At 35.5% G+C, this 22,038-nt stretch overlaps 1 protein-coding gene across 2 annotated transcripts in view; it reads left to right on the plus strand.

Moving 5' to 3' along the window:
- Positions 1 to 22,038, plus strand: part of PTPN4 (protein tyrosine phosphatase non-receptor type 4) — a 258,211-nt gene that overhangs the window by 137,031 nt on the left and 99,142 nt on the right. For both annotated transcript variants that reach the window (XM_054575007.1, XM_054575008.1), the window contains one exon: positions 16,421 to 16,509. In XM_054575007.1, the coding sequence (XP_054430982.1) occupies positions 16,421 to 16,509 (89 nt within the window). The remainder of the gene's footprint in view (positions 1 to 16,420; positions 16,510 to 22,038) is intronic.

Genomic DNA, 22,038 nt, shown 5'->3' on the forward strand with positions numbered 1-22,038 from the left:
TGTTCAGTTATTTGTTCCAGGTGATTTCTCCACAATTTAGGTGTAATTACAGATAGGTCCTGGGAGGAAGTCAGTGTGACTTCCACTCACTCCTCCACCATCTTGATTTTCCCTGATTGGAAAACAGATAAATGATACCCCTAGTCCCCAACCAGTTCCCCTGTATCCCTGCCACTTGGCTCCCCACTTCCCAATGTGCAGCCAGCTTACCCTGGCAGCAAGCCAATTTTCTGACTCTAGTTTTGTCTTTTCCTAAGTGTTTTATGAATGGAATTCTGTATTATGTTTCCTTTTGAAAGGGGCTACTTGTACTTCCAGTAATGCATTTGAGATTTTTCCAAGTTATTGTGTATATCAATACTAGTGCATTCCTTTTATCATTGAGTAGTATTCCATTGTATAGACATACCATGGTTGTTTATTCATTCAAGCCATTGAAGGACATTTGGATTGTTTTAAATTATAGTCCTACTGCAAACACATATTAATTGGTTTCTGTGTGAAATTTAAGTTTTCATATCTGTTGGGTGAAAACCACAGTGGGACTTCTGTGTCATATGGTAAGTACATATTTAGCTTTATTTGAAATTGCTAAGCCCTTTTCTGGAGTGATTGACCCGCTTCATATCCCCACCAGCAACATTTGCAAATTCCAGTTGTTTCACATCATTTTGAGCATGTGGTACTACTTGTTTGGTTTTGTTTCTTTTTAAGTTCGTCTTTTTTTTTTTTTTTTAATAATTTGTTAGGTATAGGACACTGGTTAACAAAATTATGGATTTTAGGTGCACATTTCCACAACACAAAATCTGTGCACTGTATTGTGTGTTCACCTCATCATGGTTTTACTTTGCATTTTCCTAATGACTAATGATGTTGCACATGCTATTTTCTTTGAGGAATGTCTGTTCAGTTGTTTTTCCCATTGTTTAATTTCATTGTTTCTTTTTCTGCTCTTGTATTTTGAGAACTTTTCATGTGTTCTAGATACATAGTTTTTGTTGGATATGTGATTTGCAAATATTTTCTCCCTCTCTTTGGTTTGCCCTTTTATTCTCTTAACATTGTATTTCAAAAAAAAAATGATAGATTCTAATTTCCCCTATCAATTTACTAATAAGACATTCAGCAAGATATAGATATAGATATATCTATAGCAACAAGCTCAGCAAGATATAGAAGGCTTTAAAAATATAGTCAGCAAACTTGACTTAACTGACCCATGTAGAATACTCTCCCCACAATTTCAGAGTATGCATTGTTTTCAAACACAGAATATAATTTCTGAGTGCAGTGCAGTTAAGCTAAAAACAATAACAAAAAAAACTTTTAAAATTGTCCAAATATTTTGAAATTAACAAACATACTTCTAAATAAGCCTTTAGTATAAATAATATTACTTCTACCCAACACTCTGTGCTTTCTTTCAGACACTCACTCATCTAAAAGAATAACAATTAGTGACCACTAAGTTTGTGGTTAGGATTGGTTGATGATATAATGGATATCAAAGTACTCTTGAATGTAAAACAACTTGAGTATATTAAATTAATACAAAAACATGTGTTTTAAATTTTTGTAAGGAATTTCTGACTTCTTTAACATGGAAAAAGCACTATCAGGACTAAATGCTGGCATAACTAAAATGTCTTAACTTATTAAATGAATGGTTTGGGGGCTCGCTAAACACCTGTCTGTGTTCTTTATTAAAACATCAATCAGTATATATTAAACTGTGAGCATAAAATCAAAGAACATAATAAAGCTATGAGACTTCTCTATGCCATGGATCCTCAAGTTCAATCTCTGTTTTGTAAGGATGTTAGTATAATGTAAACTCTGTGTTTACCTAAGAAACTGATGTCTAGTTAATTCAAATATAAGTGTAATGACAGAAGGCTTGACTTGAGGTTTTTAGTTAGATACAGGATGCTATAAATTAATCCTAAAAACAAATTTACCCAAGTACTAGGCTTACCTGTGAATATCTTATTTCCATGGGTATTTGTAATAACGATGAAGATAATTGTACCGAGAAACAATTATTACCCGTCAAAGTTTCAAGAAAGGAAAGCTTAATGTTATTTTGATTATTCATTCATACAGTGGCTGTTTATTGAGCACCTTCTACATTCCAAGTTTTGTTCATAGACATCATGGGTACAGCAGTGAGTAAAGTAGATAAAACCCAATCTTTATGCACCTTGCTCTCTGATGGGCAAGACAGAGTTTAAACAAATAATTGAGTAATTAGAATACATAGTGTGTGATTCCGTGAAAGTAAAAGTTCAGTAACAGGTAAAATACCTGTCTAGATTGACAGAAATCAGAATAGCAATTACCTATAGAGGAGTGTTACTAACAGGGAGGCCTTCTGGAATTTTGAAAATATGCATGTTGGTCTGTGGCGGTTTCATAGAAGTGTCGATGTGTTTATGTATGCATATATGCAAAGTTTCAAGTTGTACACTTAAGATTTGTGTACTTTACTATATGTACATCATATTCAATTTTCTTGCAGTTATTTAATATGTAATATATCAGGTAGTGACAGATGTACTGGGGACAAATTAAGCTGAGATAGGGGATTGAGACAATTAAAAATGGAGTATCATGAAGTGGGGAAGGATTGAGGGTGGGAGGTGGGGGTAGGTGGTGCAGAGGAAAGTGGTGACAGGAAAATGGAGACAAATGTATTTGAACAATTTTTAAAATGCTTTAAAAAATTTAAAAAATGTTTTAAAAAATGAGGTATCCTGATAGGGAAGGTCTCACTGAGAAGATAGATAGACCCGAAGGAGTCATACAGGTATGTGGGGTAGAATGTTCTCAGCAAAAGAAACTGCAATGAAAAACTGTGATATAGTGTACTTAGCAGTTCAAGGAACAGCCAAGAGAACAGTATGGCTGCTGCATTGCAAGGTGGAAGAGTATTGGTGAGGCCAGTGCAGACCAGAGCTTTATAGCACATTTTAAAGACTTTGGCTTTTTATTATAAGCAGGACCTTAGAGGATTTGAGGAGATAAAAGTTGTCATGTGATTTATATTTTTAAAAGATAATAATGGCTGCTGATTTGAGAGTATTTTATGAGGCAGTAAAAAAAGAGACCAGGCAAGAAACTATTCCAGTGATCCCCGTGGGAGATTATGGTGGTTGTAGCTATTAGGTGGTGAAAAGTAATCAGATTCTGTATATCTTTTGAATATGGAAGTGACAGCATTTACCAATGTATTTGTTATGAGATGTGAGAGAAAAAGGACTTGGGAATGATTCCTCAGTTTTTGGCCTAAACAATTAGAAAGATGGAATAAGTCACTAAGCTGGGAAAGATGAGAGAGAAGCAAGTCTGGGAGGGTGAGTCAGGAATTAGTTTTGGGACATGTTAATTTTGGATTTGTACTCCCAATGAAGGAAGGTAGTCAGTTCCTTCATTTGAAACTGGAGTTCAGAGGATAGGTCTGGACTAGAGATACACATTTAGAAATTGCTAGCTTTTAGAAAATATTTAAAGCCATGAGATGAGAATACTGAAGGAACAGACCTAGTAGATATTGAAGGGAAAAGGTCCTCAGAGCTGGAACATTTCACAATTTAGAGGTTAGAGAGATGAGAAAGAACCAGGGAAGGATACCAGGAAGAAATAGCTTTTTATATGGAAAGAAAACCTTTCTTTCTGTAAAAGACACATGTGTGTCTTTGAAGCCAGGTAATCAACTATGTCAGATGAATACTGGATTAGAAATGTGTAAGTTACTGGTGACCTTGTAAGGGCAGTTTTGGAAATACAGTAATGACCAGAGGCTGATTAGAGATTGTTTAAGAAAGACTATGAAGGCAGTAATTTTGAGAGATTTTGCTATATAGCACACAGGCAATAAAAACAGGAAACATCTATACAGCATTTACTAAGTGCTTGACACCCTACTTAAAGCTTTATGTATATTAATCTCATTTAATACTTACAACAACCCTGTGAGGTAAGAGAAGAACCAATTTATAGCTTCTTCCAAAATGTTGGGGTTTTTTTTGTTTGTGTATTTTAAAGATTTTATTTTTAGAGAGAGGGGAAAGGAGGGAGGAAGGGAAAGAAGCATCGATGTGTGAGAGAAACATCAATCAGTTTCCTCTCGCATGCCCCCAAAAAGGGGCTGGCTCCAAACCCAGGTATGTTCCCTGACTGGGAATTGAACTGGCGACCTTTAGGTTTGCAGGACAACACGCAACCCACTGAACCACAGCAGCCAGGGCCAAAACCTTGTTTTTAACCTGCATGTGTTCGAAGACTTTTTGACAGAATGGTTAGAATAATAAAAAAAATAAAATCTCTTGAAACAGAGAAAAAGATCTGTTCTGTCAGAATGGAGCTATATAAATGATTTCCTCTGTGTTACCCTAGAGTATTGAGATCACACAGTTACTTTCCATAATTCTGCTGTGTGCTTTCACTCATCACATATCTAGACATAGCTTTTCTTTTTTTCCTTCTTTTCCTTCTCTTCCTCCCTCTTTTCCTCCCTCCCTCTTTCTCTTTTTCTCCTTTTTTGTATCAGACATCTGTATGAAAGGATCAGTAGATCACTGCTTGTATTCATTTTCACTGAATAATTTGAGTTCATATACACTATTAGGCCTATGTAAGGCACACAGACTTTTTAAAAAATTATTAGTGAATGTGTATTATGCCTAACTACATTAAAAATATACAAAAATTTTTAATTATACAGGGAAAAACACAAAGGTAAGAGAAAAAATAATTTCAACATATGTGACAATGTTTTTTAAAGAGTTCCCACAAAGGAATAATTTTTAAAATTATTAATACGTAATTAGAAACTAGGAAAAACAGAGAACATTTAACAGGAGAAATACAAATGACCATTATTATGAAAAATTGCTTGTTTTCCCTGATACTCTAAAACATAACAATGAAAACGAAATACTAATTTTATTAGAAGAGCAAAAAATTTCAAAGGATTAAAAATGTCTATTCTTGGTCAGCATATGGAAAGCAGACATTCCAGTGCATTTTTGAAATATAGCTTTGTAGAACCCTTTTAAAGTGCATATATTAGTATGAATATAATCTTTGATCACTTCCATTTCTCAGATTCTAATCTTTACAGTATTCATAGAGGTATCAAATAATGTGTTCAAGGATTTTTATTTTACAGCATTGTTTGTAATATTAGAATATTAGGAAAACTCAAAATGAATAAACAGGAATGGTTAAGAAATTGTGATAAATCCATATTTTGGAATAATATACAGCAGTTAAAATTGATTTAGAGGTACAGGTGGTCCCTGACTTATGATGGTTCAACTTAGGGTTTTTCAGCTTTACAATGACACAGAAGTAGAAATCATACTTTGAATTTTGAATTTCAGCCTTTTCCTGGGATAATGATATACCATATGATAATCTCTCGTGATGCTAGGCAGTGACAGCAAATCGCAGCTCCCAATCACCCATGCAGTCACACAGGTAAACGACTGATAATATACTGTGCGCTCTGTTGCCAGCCTTTTTGGATATTGTGTTTTGTGTTTCTCATCCCATCGTGTCTACAAAACACTTATCTATGCGCATCTCCTGCTTCTGGTGAGAAGAGGAAGGCAGTTACTCTTGAGATGAAACTCAGCATAATTGCTTAACCATAGACTAATGTAAATGTTTTGAGCACATTTAAGGTAACTATGAGGTTTGGTAGATTAAGTGTATTAAATAAGTTTTCAAGTTACCAATTGTAAATCAGGAGAATATGTATATGGGCTCAAACAGATGTGTACAAAGTGCTTACAGAAAAAATCGCAGAACACTGTGTCCCAGTTTTTGTTGATTAAAGAAATTATGTAGTTATATATAATATGTATTTCTATTTTATAAAACTCGAAGATGTAGAAGAAAGTATGCTAAAGTGTTAATAGTGGCTGGATATCTCTGGGGAGTGAGGTAGAGAAGGTGCGGGGTGCCCTTTGACTTCTTCATTGATATTTCTATAATTTTTTGAAATTTTTTTAATTTTTAAATCATGTTTATTCTATCACAGTTGTCTGTTTTTCCCCTTTTGCCCTACTCTACCATACCACCTGCCCCCCTCTCCCACAGTCAATCCCCTCTCTGTTGTCCATGTCCGTGGGTCATTCATACATGTTCTTTGTTTAGTCCTTTCTCCTTCATTCCACCACTGTCCTCCTTCACCATCTCCTCTGATCACTTTCAGTCTGCTCCATGTTTCCTCCCTCTGGTTTATTTTGTTCATTAGTTTATTTTGATGAATAGATTCCTCTTACAGGTGAGATCATATGGTATTTGTCTTTCACTGACTGGCTTATTTCACTTAGTATAATATTCTCCAGTTCCATCCATGATATCACAAAAGGTAGGAGTTCTTTCTTTTTTTTTTTTAATGCAGATTTTATTTATTTATTTATTTATTTAAATGTTAAGATCCATTATAAAATAATAAAAAATTTAAATACATTGTAAAGTCTTAGCAATTAAAACAACATGACACCAGCACAGAAATAATCAAGTAGATCAATGAAATATAATGAGCATTCTAGGAAAGAACAGATATATCTGTCTAACAGTGTAATATATGATTAAATTGACATTTAAAATCAATGGGGAAAATAAGGCTTATTCAACAGATAAGGTGCATGGACCACTGTTACTTGAAATAAAACAAATATAGAGCCCTATTTCCACATTATACAAAAAATATTCAGGTGAGTTAAAAACCAATATGTAAATCTAAGGAGTTTAGGAGAAAATACAAAAATAATATTTTTCTTCCACAAAAGTAACATATTCAGACCCAAAAGCTATAAAGTAAAATATTGTCAGTATGACTATATTAAACACTTAAGACTATATAGTAATATACATATAAAAAAATTAAAGGACAAGTAATAAAATAGTAGAGTATTTGCAACACATCTAAAAATGGGTTAATAAGTGTCTTTGGATTTTTTTTTTTTTTTTAGGAAAAAAATTCTACAAACCTTTAATCAAAAAATGGATAAAGATACCAAAAAGTCATTTAAAGCTTTTTTAAAATAATAGAAATAGGCAGGCAATATACAAAAACAGTTTTAGTTTCAGCAAATAATGAAGGAACAATTAAAATAACACATCATTGTCACAATCATATTCATAAGTATTAAAAATATTGGTAATATCAAATACTGGTGACTATGAAAGTAACTGGGTATTCACAGACTCTCTTCATCTTCTTAAAGCAGTCTCTTTAGCATATCTTGCAATGCTGGTTTGGAGGAGGTGTATTTTTATGACTGTCTTTTGTCTGAGAAATTCCTTATTTCATCTTCCATTTTGAGAGCCTTGCTGGGTAGAGCAGTCTTGGTTGCAGGCCTTTGCTTTTCATAACTTGGCATATTTCTTGCCACTCCCTTCTGGCTTACAGTGTTTCTGTTGAGAAGTCAGCTGCTAGCTGTACTGCGGCTCCCTTATATGTTACTACCTCTTTCTCCCTTGCTTCCTTTAGGATTCTCTATTTGTCTGAGATATTTGCTATTTTAATGATGATGTGTCTTGGAGTGGGCTTCATTGGGTTCCTCTTGAATGACACATCCTCTGTGCTTCCTGGATTTATGTGACATTTTCTCTCCTCCAAGTGGGGAAGTTTTCCATCATTATTTATTCAAACAGGTTCTCAATCCCTTCCTCATCCTCTTCTCTTTCTGGTATCCCTTTTATATGGATATTATTACATTTCAGGTTGTCCTGCATTTCCCTAAACACCTCTTCATTCTCTTTGAGTCTTTTTTCATTTTCTTGCTCCTTCTGGGAGCTTTTTTCTACCTTCTCCTCCAGCTTGCTGATTCAATCCTCTACTTCATCAAGCCTGCCTTTGATTCCTTCTACTATGTTCTTCAATTCAGAAAGTGTATTCTTCATTTCCTCTTGCCTCTTACTGAGTTTCTATGTCCTCTTTCACGCTGATATCATTTGCAGTAAGTTCCTGATAGTTTCCCTGTAGTTTTTTGTAACTCTCTCTGAGCTCACTGAGCTTATGAGCTTCCTTGGAACCATTGTTTGGAACTCAATATCTGATAGTTTACTTGCCTCTATTTCATTTAATTCTCTTTGTGGGAATTCTTCCTTTCCCTTCGACTGGAGGGGTATTTCTTTGTCATCCCAGTATTTGTGAGAATCTTCTTTTTGCTTCTGCTTCTTAAATTGATCTGTCTTGATTTCCTGATTTTGTGGTATGAACTCCTATCATTGGAGACCACTGTGTTTTCTTTCTGGATCTGCCTCTGATGATGTCATTTGTTGACCCTATTTGAACTTAGGCAGTCTGTTCGAGTCTTCCAGGAATCTACTGTCTGTAGCTGTCTCCTTCAGGTGTTAATCTAGTCACTCTGCACTCAGCAGACTGACTTTGACAGCTCAGGAAAGGGTGGCTTCCCTTCTGGGGGGCAGGGTTATTGGGTCCTCTCACATTGCTGCCACTCAGGGATGTGGTCTGCCTGAGCCAGGTGGCTGCTGCCATATGGGTAGGAGTCAGCACCAGGATCTCACTAGCCATTCTCTCCATTCTCTCCCCAAAGCCTCCATCTCAAGTCTCTCCTTAAGTGTCTGTAGACCAATTTGTGTCACTTTTAGCCAGGGATCTACTGTCTGTGGCTGCCATTGTGTGCTCAGCATTCAGGCTTTAGCACTACCAGGCCATGGCCGAGTCCCTCCTGGGGTTGGAGCTATTGTGTCTTCTCATGCTATTGCTGCTCAGGGGAGTGGTCTACCTGAGCAAGATGGCTGCTGCCCTCTGGGGAAGGAGTGATCACTGGGATCCCGCCGGCTACTCCCTCAGTTTTCTCCCAAAAGCCTCCTTCCTCAGTATCTCCTGAGGCATCTCTAGCCCACTCTGCCCCCACTTTTGCTGGAGCCCAGAGTAAGTGGCTGCAAATAAAAATATATGCATTGGCCCTTTAAATAGCTCTTAGCATCTCCAGCCTCCTGTCTCTGGCAGAGAGCAACACTGCAGCTTTTTTCAGCTGGCTGTTATCTGTGTTCTTTTCGTGCTCTGGTGCTGTAAGCTGGAAATCCCCACTTTTGGGTTAGACCCCACTCTTCTCAAGGGGATCCAACTGGCCATTTCATTATCCTTCTGGTGTTGCCGCCTGTGGGTGCCCTGCCCTCCTTACCAGTTAGGTTATGTTTGTACTGCACTCCTTACCAGTTAGGTTGTGCTAAAGCCGATCCCTTCTGTCTGTCCAAGGTTATAAAACTCCTCTCTCTCTGTTGTTCAATTGTTTTTTCCAAGTGGTTTCTCCACAATGTAGTTGTAATTCCAGATTGGTCCTGGGAGGAGGTCAGTGTGACTCACTCACTCCTCCACCATTTTGATCTATTTTGAAATTTTTTATAAGTAAAAATAAAATTATTTTAATAGCTTTCTCATACAAGTTAAAGGTAATACTGCTCCTATCCATGACACCATAAAATTTTAGTAAACTCTTGACATGTGACTATAAGAGAAGCTGGAACATTTAAATAGTCTTAAGAGCAATAGTCTCCAAAGGAAAAGAGGGCAGTATAGGGGAACATGAAATGAACAATTAAGGTATGGGTAGAAAATATTTGAACATCTATTCCTATTAATCCCTAACTTCATCCATTTTACATTGCTGTTTTTCATCCTATTATAAAATAAAACACAGGTACAAGAATATATCTTAGTGAAGATATGCAACTTTACCACCCAGGTCAACCAGTAGAATTTAGCGAACTATTTTAGGAACCCTCTCTGTGTCCTGCCCTAATACAGCCCCTCCCTATATTGTATTCTTTTATGGTTTTATCATCCAAGTGTGTCTTCCTAGCTATTATAGCTTGGTCTTGCTTTTTGTTTAACTAGGTATCTTTCCATGTCTTTTAATGCCTCCTTTCCCCTTTCCCTTACTTTTCTTTGGAATTTTCATGTTAGAAAGCTGGACCATTTCACCTGTAGATTCTCAGTCTGGATTTTGCTGTTCAAATATTTATGGTGTGGTTCAACATGTTCTGCTGTTCCATATATTTCTTGCAAGACCATGGCAAGCTTGATCTGGAATCATGACCAGATTTGGTATTGATCCCTTTGTTGCATTTTATCAGGAGACGTAAAAAGTCTGGTTTTCACAACTTTTAATATTAGTAGCCATTGATGTTCAGTGCCTTGATCTATTAATTCATTAGAGGGTGCAAAATAGAAATACCCTAGTTACTTTTGTTTTTATTTATTTGCTGGGATAATTTAATAGGGAGTCACTTACCTTCTTTTACTATTTGATTGCCCAGTAAAACAGTTCATATGGGAAAGGCAGGGAAAGTGTTGTTTGTTCTTTCCTTTTATTTACCTAGTTTTCAAAGTAATGACTTCATTCACTGCTACCCTGAGAGGATACACAAATATATTTTTAATATCATTATAAATTCAAGGATTAAATATTTTGTGTGATAAGTTTCAAAATATTATAATTCTTTTTCTTATTTAAACTCAAACTGTCTCATCTTTGGCCACTGGAAGTCTCTTATTTTGTCCCGTAAGTCCTTTTAATGTACATTTGTTGTCTTTAATAGCTTCCATGCTATTAGTATTTTCAGATGTTTCAGGTTTATCTTGTCTGTTTTCTGCCACAGACCTGGAATCGGCTATTTCTTCAAGCCCTGGTTTCTTTTAATGGAAAATGATATTTCAGAATCTAAATCAAGGGGTTGAGAATGCTCATTCCTAATGGTTTGGTTGTTTCTAGGTCTTTTAAGTGTGTAGAGTTGGAAACTATATTGTTTCTATGTAGCTATACTGAGATACAGGATATTTTGATTTTTATAGGACTCTAGGGATTCTAGAATTAGAGTATCTCATAATCTATTTTTATCTCACATCACACTTAAAGCAATAATTGTATTATTACCACATCAGTTATTACTGGAGCAGGTAAAAAAAAATTGGAAATATTATCCTCTTTTCCCTTATTTTTTGGTTGCTCTAAATTTACATGTCAAGTCATATGGCTACTGCATACAATAATCTCTCCCTTTTAGTCCTCATTTAATGTTAGTTTCATAGGTAACTATATATTTAAATCTTTTAAGTCTTTATAGTCAGAGATTATATGAACCATATTCTCTGTTAGTGTGACTGGCTAAATGTAAGCATATTTCCATGAGAAATCAATTAAGAAATATTTACTTGAGAACTCTGCTCTGTGGAAGAATGTAAAATGATATAATAGTTAATTGATTCTCAAAGTGTGACCGTAGACTGGTGCTGACCCATGAATGAGTTACATACAGAAATTGAGAGTTAGCAATTAGAAACTTTTATAGCAATTTGTTCTGGCCAATATGGAGGCATAGGTAGGTATACTTTGCCTCCTCACACAACCAAAACAATGACAACAACAAATTTAAAAACAAAAAATAACCAGAACTGCCAGAAAATTGAACTGTATGGAAGTCCCAAAACCAAGGAGCTAAAGAAGAAACATTCATCCAGACTGGTAGGAAGGGTGGAGACAGGTAGCCAGGGTAGAGAGGATGCAAGGCTAAGCAGTGGCTGGAGGACCAGGAGGTCTCACATTTGCTTGCGAATAAACTGGAGGAACAGGTGGGGAGGGAGACAGACTGCACAACCCAGGGTTCCAGTGTGAGAAAAGAAAGCCTCAAAACCTCTAGAAGTAAAAACCTGTGAGGGTTGTCATGGCAGGAGAAACTCCCAGCCTCACAGGAGAGCCTGTTGGAGAAACCCAAAGGGTCATAGAACATACACAAACCCACCCACCTGGAAATCGACACTGGAAGGGCCTAATTGCTTGTGGGTAGTGGGGGAAGTGACTGAAAGCTGACCAGAGCTCAGCAAGCTGCAGTGTCCCCTCTTGGACCCCTCCCTTACACAGAGCATCACAACACAGCAACCTGGGTTGCCCCATGCTAGTGAACACCTAAGGCTCCGCCCATCCCAACCTAACAGGCACACTGAGACAAAGAAATATGGCCCAAATGAAAGAACAAATCATAACTACAAAAGTAGACCTAAGGGATGAACAGATAGCCATCCTATCATGTGCACAGTTCAAAACACTGGTAATTTGGATGCTCACTGAATTGGTTGAGTGTTTTCGCAAAACAGGAAAAAATGAAGGCTATGCAAAATGAAATAAAGAAAAATATACAGGGAACCAACAGTAAAGAGGAGAAAACTGGGATTCAGATCAACAACCTGGAGCAGAAAGAGGAAACAAACTTCCAACCAGAACAGAATGAAGAAACAAGAATTCAAAAAAATGAGGACAGGCTTAGGAATAATCTCTGAGACAACTTTAAATGTTCCAGCATCTGAATCATAGGGGTGCCAGAAGGAGAAGAGGAAAAGCAAGAAATTGAAAGCTTATTTGAACAAATAGTGAAGGAGAACTTCCCCAGTCTGGCCAAGGAAATAGACTTCCAGGAGATCCAGGAAGCTCAGGGACTCCCAAAGAACTTGGACCCAAGGAAGCACTCACCAAGTCACATCATAATTACATTACCCAACATTAAAGATAAGGAGAGAGTCTTAAAAAGCAGCAAGAGAAAAAGCAGAGAGTTATCGTCAAAGGAGTTCCCATAAGACTATCAGTTGATTTCTCAAAAGAAACCTTGCGGGCAAGAAGGGGCTAGGAAGTATTCAAAGTCATAAAAGGCAGGGACCTACATCTAAGATTACTCTATCCAGCAATGCTTTCATTTAGAATGGAAGGGCAGATAGAGTACTTCCCAGATAAGGTCAAGTTAAAGGAGTTCATCACCACCAAGCCCTTATTATGTGAAATGTTAAAGAGACAGACTTAAGAAAAACAAGATCAAAACTACAGACAGTAAAATGACAATAAACTCACAACTATCAACAACTGAACCTAAGAAACAAAAAAAAAAATTAAGCAAACAACTAGAACAGGAACAGAATAATAGAAATGGAGATCAGAGGGGAAAGGAATGAATGTGAGAAAAGGTACAGGCAATAAAAAGCATAAATTGTAAGTACAAAATAGGCAGGGGGAGGTTAAGAATAATATAGTAAATCCAGAAGCCAGAGACCTTATATGTACGTCCCATAGACATGAACTAAGGGATGGAGAATGCTGGGAGGAGGAGCAGTGTAGGGTGGAGGGGAATAAAGGGGAGAAAAGAAATGGGACAACTCTAATAGCATAATCAATAAAATATAAAAAACTAAAAGAAACTTTTATAGCAATCTGACATCAAGCATGTGATTGGTATATTTTGTAAAAGTATTAATACCTTACAGACTGTAAATTTTAACAAAGCAAATAAATATAGCTGCTCCATTACCACAGATACTTTATCACAGATTGCCATTGTTATACACTATGCAGCTATTATCATGTAGCTGACAGTAATTAGGTATTTCAAATACATGGTTTAAGAGATAGATAAATATCTGTGAGAGAAATTTGTAGATGTAGACCAGTGAAATTTTTGAAGAAGATGAACTTGATCTAGACTTTGGTTTCTTTTGATTTGTCAGACATGAAGAAAGGATGAGAATAGCATTAACAAAACATGTAGTTATGGGTAGGCAAAACACATGTAACTGACTTGACAAAAACAGAAGGGTTTTACTGGTTAAAAGAGGGGAGATTAAATGGGGTGGGCTAGTTGTTTAAAGTCCATCAATGCCAAACTGAACAGTGATAATATTTTCCTGTAGATGATAGAGATTCATTCATTCCACAAATGAGTACAGGGCACTTTTCTGCAACTACAAACCCAGTGGTAGGCAAAAGAAAGGCCCTGTAGTTTACTACTTAGATTATAGTGAAGAGGAAAAAAAAGATACAAATTAAACAAGTCAATTTATAGCACAGTATTAAGTATAAGTGATAAGAGGAAAAGCAGAGTAAGATATTTTAAAATAAGATGGTCAACATGCCTTTTGTGTACATTGAAATGAATCACATCTGTGTCCATGAAGGACAAGTAGTTGTCTTCTTGTTTTAGCATGTTTTATCTTGCCTACCTCTAATAGTACCTTGGAAACTGCCATTTCAGTCTGCATAGCTATAATTTAAGTACTAGAGCTCCTAGATATCCCTGAACATGTTTTTCTCCTAACATATTATATTAGCACCTTGATTGATTTGTCTATTTGTTGAGTTTTGTATATCTCTTTAATAGTACTGGTTCTGATACAAGCTTTCAGGGGTCCAGAAACCTGCAGGTCCATGACCCACTGTGGGTTCTTGGCATTGTACAGGAAAGAATTCAAAGACAAGGCAGTATTGAGTTTGAAGTGAGTTTATTAGTGAAGCTGTGGAAGAGAGAGAATGCTACTCTACAGGGAGTGCAGCCCCTCTCCTTGGTGGAATTTACTTCTTTTATTAAGGCTTATTTAATAAAGGGGTAGTGCATTCAATAAGAGGGAGGAATATTCAGGATTTTTCCTGGAGAGGGGTGGAGACTTCTCAGAAGAGCCCCCTTGGCCACCTTGTCTCCTTATATGAACTTTCCCTTTCTGATCATGGGGCCACCAGCTGTGTTGTTTAGAATGCTAATGTATTACAGTAATTGTATAAGGAGGCTAGTGGTTACCACACATTGAAACCAGTCACCATCATGGGTGGAGCTGGTCTTCTGCCTGTTCTAAGCCATGAATTTGTTGAGTGTTGGTTTTACTCTCTCCTTGCTAGTGCCGGTAGCCCTTAATTGGTTACAGCCATTTTCCCACTTACCCTGTCTCTGTTCTAGTGAGGTGCTTAGTGATTCTTGGTTGTGTACTACATTTGTATTTGTGATTCGTAGTACACTTGGTTATGGTTGATGTTTGTCTTTACTATAGCCTGCTTTAGATGATGGTGGAAAAAGAAACAACTATATTACCAGATAAAATGTGACTGTAGTTTGCCTTTTTCATTTCCGGGTTCCCCATCCTTTCCGGGGATCACTCTAATTCCTGTCCCTAAAGAGCGAGAGTATCCACACTCACTATTTTAGACAGGCTGCACATACTTCTATGTCTTATAGCTCAATCCATGTGGGGTTGGATTGAAGGGTTGTAAAAGCTTATCACCTTAGATGCTCCTCCCTTCCTGATGATCCTGACAGTAATTTGAGGGATCCCTTTATTTTTTATTCCTTGTCTCTGAACTTCTGTCTGTTAACTTTTCTGCTCTGTCTCCACATAGAATTTTCTCGTGTGTGTGTAGTTGGAGCTGTGGTTTTCTGTAATTTCTTTCTCTCCATAAATCTGATTTTATCCTTTTTATATCTAACAGATTCCTTAAAATGTCTGGTGTGTTGATTATATGCCTTCAAGTGTTATGGATTCTTTTCAAGTGTCATAGATTCTTTCTGTTTCATACTCTGATGTTTTCAGATTGGGAGCAGAAGTAATAGTAGCATATATTAATCTGCCATCTTTTAGGCTTAATCTGCCAATTGAGGACCTTTAAAAAAATGATTTAAGACTAATAATAGTGTACAGTGGATCCACTGTTATTGTTAAATAATATGAGCAGCCAGAGAAATTAGCATACAGTGTTGTGTTTGGCTATGTTGTGTATTATCATATTTAACAAGTTAATTTAATAAGCTTCTATTTAATTTGAAATTATTGAATTACATTTTAAAGGTTTTTGTTTTCCTAGGGAGACAATTACAGAATCTTGCTTATGTTTTCATCAATTCTGTCTTTGTGAGCAAATAAATAGTAGAGGGTAAAAGCATTATTACTATATTGATTTAACTATAGAATGTTTCAAGTCAAGAAGCAAAACTATTCCAAAGTTGATTAGCATCCAAAAATTTTTTTAATTCTACTCATTTTCTTAGTAGTGCAGGTTAGCTATTCAAATTGGATCAATTAGCACGAAAACTCTGACTCAGTCTTCAAAGTGTAATTCAAATTTTCTTCCAAACTCTCCAGCAAGTGTTCCTTACTCTGTACTTCCATGATATTTTTATTGTATTATACCAGTTATGGGAGTTTTCATTATGTTGGAAATATTGTTTTATTACAGGTTGTCCTTCACCATACTCTGAATTCCTCCATGTTTAATACAATTTCTGCAATCCTAGCATATTTACATAGTGATTGGAACGTAATTTTATGAATGGAAGGATGGATGCTAACTCATCATTCTAATTTCCTGTCCTGAAGAGTCAGCTTCAGTTATAAACTATGTGAAATCCTTAGATCATAATGACTTTTAATAATGCAGCATTTAAGTTTGTAGTTTGTCATTTATGTTTATGAGGTAACAATTACCATGTAGGTCTGTAAATATGCAATTATGTGCTGCCTTTGAAAATGCCTCATTGTGTAAAAAACAATAAACTAATTCTGTTTTTAAAATATATTTATAACAGCAAAAGACCAGTATTTTAGATTTGTCATTTTCTTTTTTTAAAGGATCAAAGTAACAATGAAATTATGATTGGAGTAATGTCAGGAGGAATTCTGATTTATAAGAACAGGGTACGAATGAATACCTTTCCATGGTAAGGCCTTTCATCAATGCTTTTGCTTTTTTATGTCACTAATATTATATTCATATTAAAGAAAGTGGCTGTTGAGGTATATTAATGTTGGCATGCAAATTTATTTCACTTACTTGGAATCTATCAGAAAATACCAAAATAATTGAGTTACTTATTTCAAAAATTGCTTAGCTTATCAAGTATTATTTCATGAATTTTTCTCTTAGAGAATCTCTAAATTTGTGCTGTAACCTAATAGCTAACATCATGTTTACTCTCTTTTGCACCTTGCTATCGGCTTTTAATAAAGTATTTCATTTAAATGCATTCAGTGAGGTAATGGTTTATTAGTTGAAATCCGGGTATGGTTGCTGCAACAAATACCCACTATTAGAGTGATTTAAATTGGTGCTTAGAAACTACAGCAGCTCAATGGGATATAAAAACTCCTGTTTTTGTGTGTTTGTTTTTGTTTCAGTGCTCTACTGTCCTTAGCATTTTATCCTTGTCCTCATTGTCTAGGATGGCTCACCCACTGTCACTTCTGTATCCTAGAATAAAGAAAAAGGAAAAGTACCATCTGCCATTTCCCTTTAATGGAATAACATGAAAATCATAAAAATCACATTTATCATATTTCTTGTATATATGTATATCATATAATAACTTGGGTTTTTAAAAATAAACATGATTGTCTTTAGGGAAAGAAAAATACAAAATAACTTGTATTAATCTGTTTCTCTTTATAGCTTTTAAAATATTTGTTGCTGATTTTTCAATATATGATTTTTATTTAATAGGTTTTTGTAATTAGTCACTTCAATGCTGCTATTATGGAACTATGTATGATAACTGACAGAAGCAATTATTTTATAAAATTGCCACAACATTTTTTTAAAGATAAATTTCCTCTAAGTCACAAGAACATGAACCATAAAATAAAAAGTTAATGAAATGAACATCAAAATTAAATACTTTTGTTTTTCAAGACATTCTAAAGAAGATAAAGACAAGACACAGTTTTTAAAAAATATATATATTTGATAAAGGACTCATCAAGAATATATAAAGAATTCTTATAGCTCAGTAATAAGAAGACAACTTGATTTAAAAAATAGGTGAAATATTCAAATAGACATTTTCACTGAAAAGATCTATGTGGCCAAAAAGCACCTGAAAAGATTCTCAGTCATCAGTGAAATACAAATTAAAACCGTAGCAAAGTCTTACACTATACCTACTAGAACAGCTCTAATTAAAAAGAATGACAATGCGAAGTGATGGCAAGGAGGAAGAGCACCTAGAACTCTCATACATTGCTGCTGGGAATACAAACTAGTACACCAACTTTGGAAAAGTTGGCAGTTTCTTTAAAGTTAAACAGAACCCTGGCTGGCATGGCTCAGTTGGTTGGAGCATCATCCTGTAGACCAAACAAGGTCATGGGTTCAATTCCCAGTTAGGGCACATTCCCAGTCTGTCTACCTATCTCTTTTCCTCTCTCTCTAAAAATAATGGGGAAAAAAAAATGTCCTTGGGTGAGGATAAAACAATAATAATAAAGTTGAACATAGAGTTACCATATAATCCAGCAATTCTATTCCTAGATATTTACCCAAGAAAAATGAAAACATAAGTTTACATAAAGATTTGCACAATAATGTTCATAACTAAATTATTCATAACAGCACAAAACAGAATTCCAAATGTCCATCAGTTGTTGAAAGGATAAGCAAATTACAGTGTACGTGCACAAAGGAAACATGTTCAGCAATTAAAAGAAATGAACTATTGATAAACTAAACCATATGGATGACCCCCATCCTCAAAACATTATGCTGATTTTTGAAGTCAGACACAAAAGTCTATACATACTCTTTGTTTCCATTTATATGAAATTCTAGAAAACATAAATTATGGATACAGCTGACGAGTGGTTGCCAGAGACTGAAAACAGGAGGCAGTTGACTCTAAAGGGCACCAGGTCAACATTTTGAGGTGATGGAAATGTTGTTACATGGTGAGTTTGGTGGGTGGAAGTTACACAGTCTAAAACATTTGTCAAAATTAACTGACTTGTTTTCCAAACAGGGTTCTGTTTGGTATATTTCATTGTATAAGTAAATCATACCTCTGTATAATTCATAAAAGAAAACTAAACATCACTTAGTGTTTCATGTCACATCTTCTAAATGCTTCCTATGTAATTCAAACTGTGGTATGTTTAAAGGAGAATAAAAAGCAATTCAATACATGGTCTCTACGTAAAAGTGGACATACAAAAATTTATTATAAAACACAGTAAGAAAAATTTTGTAGATGTGCATCTTTATGTTTATGATTTTACTAAAGACAGCTTTTTTAAATACTTTTTTTTTTCCTTAACCCTCACCAGAGGACATTTTTTCATTGCTTTTAGAGAGAAAGCAAAGGGGTGGGAGGAAGCATAGATGATAGAGAGAAGCATCAATTGGTTGCCTCCCACACATGCACCAACTGAGGATCGAAGAACAGCCTATGCACGTGCCCTGACCGGGGAATGAACCCATAACCTTTTAGTTTATGGGATGATGCTCCAACCAACTGAGCCACACTGGCCATGGCATTACTTTTTTATTTTTTATTTTATAGAAATGTCAAAATCAGAAATACTTTTCAGATGATGTGGGTTAAAATATCATGGTAATTAATTTTTCTGTATTGTCAAAATTCTGTATTGTATACATATTCTTTTACTATTATTAAACAATGATCTGAAAGAGTTTTGGCAAATTGCTTTAGAAACACAAAGGATACAATGTCTCTAGAGAAAATTTTAATGGCCCCATGATATTTGAGATGGTCTTTAAAGGATAATTAAAAATTTCCTCAGGGAAAAGGAAGTGTGGAAGAGACATGTGTGTAAAGGGTTCCATTGGTGAATTCAGGGTAGAGGTACCAAGTGTATGCAGAGACCTACTGATTAGAAAAGACATGGCAAGTTGAGGAAATGTTGGGTTATTTGGTTTGGTTTCTCCCTCAGTTTTCTTAATTGAGTATAGAAGCAAGAGAACAAGAATTTAGGAATATGATGCTTAAGAAATTGGATTCAGATTATGAAGGATCTTATGTATTCTATAAGCACAGGAGTTGGTGTATTATTTTATTGGTAAATATGCTTGGAGCTGGTTTATTGTTGAGAAATAGATACTTCCAAGTGTATCATCCAATTTAGATTAGGGGGAAAAAAGGGGACATGAGCATTTAAGATACTGATTGGAAAACCTTATATAGTGTTCATTTTAAACTTTATTTTCATGTAATTAAACTAAGTAGATGGGATTTAAAGTTCTTAAAGCTACTAAATTTACATTATCATGGAATATAAGAATTTCTTGTGATCCTGACTACTCATAACAATACATACCACAATGAATAAATTTATAAATATACCAGAGGTAGCCATGATTTAAGATCTAATATTAATTGATTTCTAATGAAAATTAGTAGAGTCAATGATAATCATTAAATATGTGGCATACTTTTCTTAAAATATGGATCTATTTTTACAAAAGCAACATACTTATTAATACTCTGTGTGTCAACAATTGAATCTAAAAAGCATACTAAGCAAACAAGAAGAACAGAGACAGAATCATGGATACAAGTGTTTTGATGGTTGCCAGATGGGAGGGGAGTGTTGGGGAAATGGGTGAAGAGATCAGAGGATTGAGAATTACAAATATGTAGTTACAGAAACTACGTGGGGATGAAACACATGGAGATGAAAAGTACAGTACAGGAAATGGAGTAGCCATAGAACTTACACATATGACCCATGGACATGAACAATGTTGCGGGGGGATTGCCCCTCACCATGAGGGAGTGAAAGGTGCTGGGTGGAGGAAGTCAAAGGCATAAAAATCAGAACAACTGTAATAGCATAATCAGTAAAATATAATTTTAAAAGATACTCTATGTGAATAAGTGACCATATTAACCTCATCACCTAATACTAAGTTGGTGTGTATAGAATTGTCAGTACTTTTAAATCAACATTTTAACAAAGTATTGTATAAAAAAATTACTTGAAAACTGATAATGATTATAGCTCTATTGTGGTATCATGTACATTTCAGCTACTTTTATATTAATATTTGAAATATTATATTCAAGCCAAAAACTAAATGGTGGAATTAACCAAATTTCTACATGAATAAAGAGTTTAGAGTAAAGCTGGAAGTTTTAGAACTGGTAGTTTTAATATACCAGGACAAGGAAAAAATCACTAATGAACTTTAATGCATTTCTACCTTTAGCCTAGAACCCTCAAAGTTGGGTGTTATTAGCATTGTTTTTACAGATAAAAAATGAGAAATGGCAAAGAGGTTGACTGGTCTAAGGTTGAACAACTGATAAGTATGATAAAGAACTTTAAACTCAGATCTTTCAGATTCTGAAGCACAAGCTTCTCACTTACCTCTTCTCTCAAAATTAGAGCTACATGTAGAAGAAGTAGTGTATCGCATAATAAATATGTTCCCTTGTATCTTTCCATGTATGGCTATCCCTGAATTATCCAATTCAGGTTCATACTTTTAAAATGTTGAATAGTGATTTGGAGTTACTTGCATTCTCTAAATTAGATTTCATTAAAATTAATGCTAATCAAAAAAAAAAAAAAACATTAAAAAAATAAGATGGGAAAAAGAGAGTTCTAGTTCTTAGTCCAGCAGGTAAAGAACTTGGAAATCATCACTCCTGTCCTTATAAGGAAAAAACCCCCTGAAAATTAACAGTTCTTTTTAGATCCCTCAGAGAATTAAGGACACAAGTCAGACAGCAGCTCTGAAAACTGGAAAGACAGGTGAATAGAAAGAATGACAGTTTACTGCCCTGGCCGGTGTGGCTCAGTGGATGAAGCACCAGCCTGCGAACCAAAAGATTGTTGGTTTGATTCCCAGTCAGGGCACATGCCTGGGTTGTGGGGCAGGTTCCCAGTTGGGGGTGTGTGAGAGGCAAGTGATCGATGTTTCTCTCACACGTCAATGTTTCTTTCCTTCTCTTTCTCCCTCCCTTTCCCCTCTCTCTAAAAATAAATAAAATATTTTTTTATGACAGTTTAGCTATCAAAAAAATGACAGGACTAGAAACTGCTGCTGCAGCCAGCAACTGGTAGGAATACTTACAGAGTAATTGACTAATTGCTAGAGACTAAGCAATAACTAGCTTGAGAGGTGAAAACTCTTGATGTCTTAGCCTTAAGGAGGCTCCAATGCTTCTGTAAGTTTTACTAGTAGGTGCCGTAAGGTTCTCAAGATGAAAATTGGAGAAAAATGTACTTATGCTCTGGAAGAGTTGGGGATGGTGGTGCTGGTAAGCAGGGAAGTAACCATTTAAGATAATGCTCAGAGCTTTCTGATCTTTTTTTTTTCTTTAATCCTCCCCCTACCACCTGCCCCCAGGATACATTTATTGATACTAGAGAGAGATGACGGGAGAAAGATAGAGATAGAAATATCACATGCCCTGACTGCGGACCAAACCTGCAACCTAGGTAATGTGCCCTGA

This window comes from Pteronotus mesoamericanus, unplaced genomic scaffold (assembly GCF_021234165.1).
Source record: "Pteronotus mesoamericanus isolate MK-2021 breed Mesoamerican mustached bat unplaced genomic scaffold, CSHL_Meso_final contig_27, whole genome shotgun sequence".
In the NCBI taxonomy this organism is placed as follows: domain Eukaryota; kingdom Metazoa; phylum Chordata; class Mammalia; order Chiroptera; family Mormoopidae; genus Pteronotus; species Pteronotus mesoamericanus.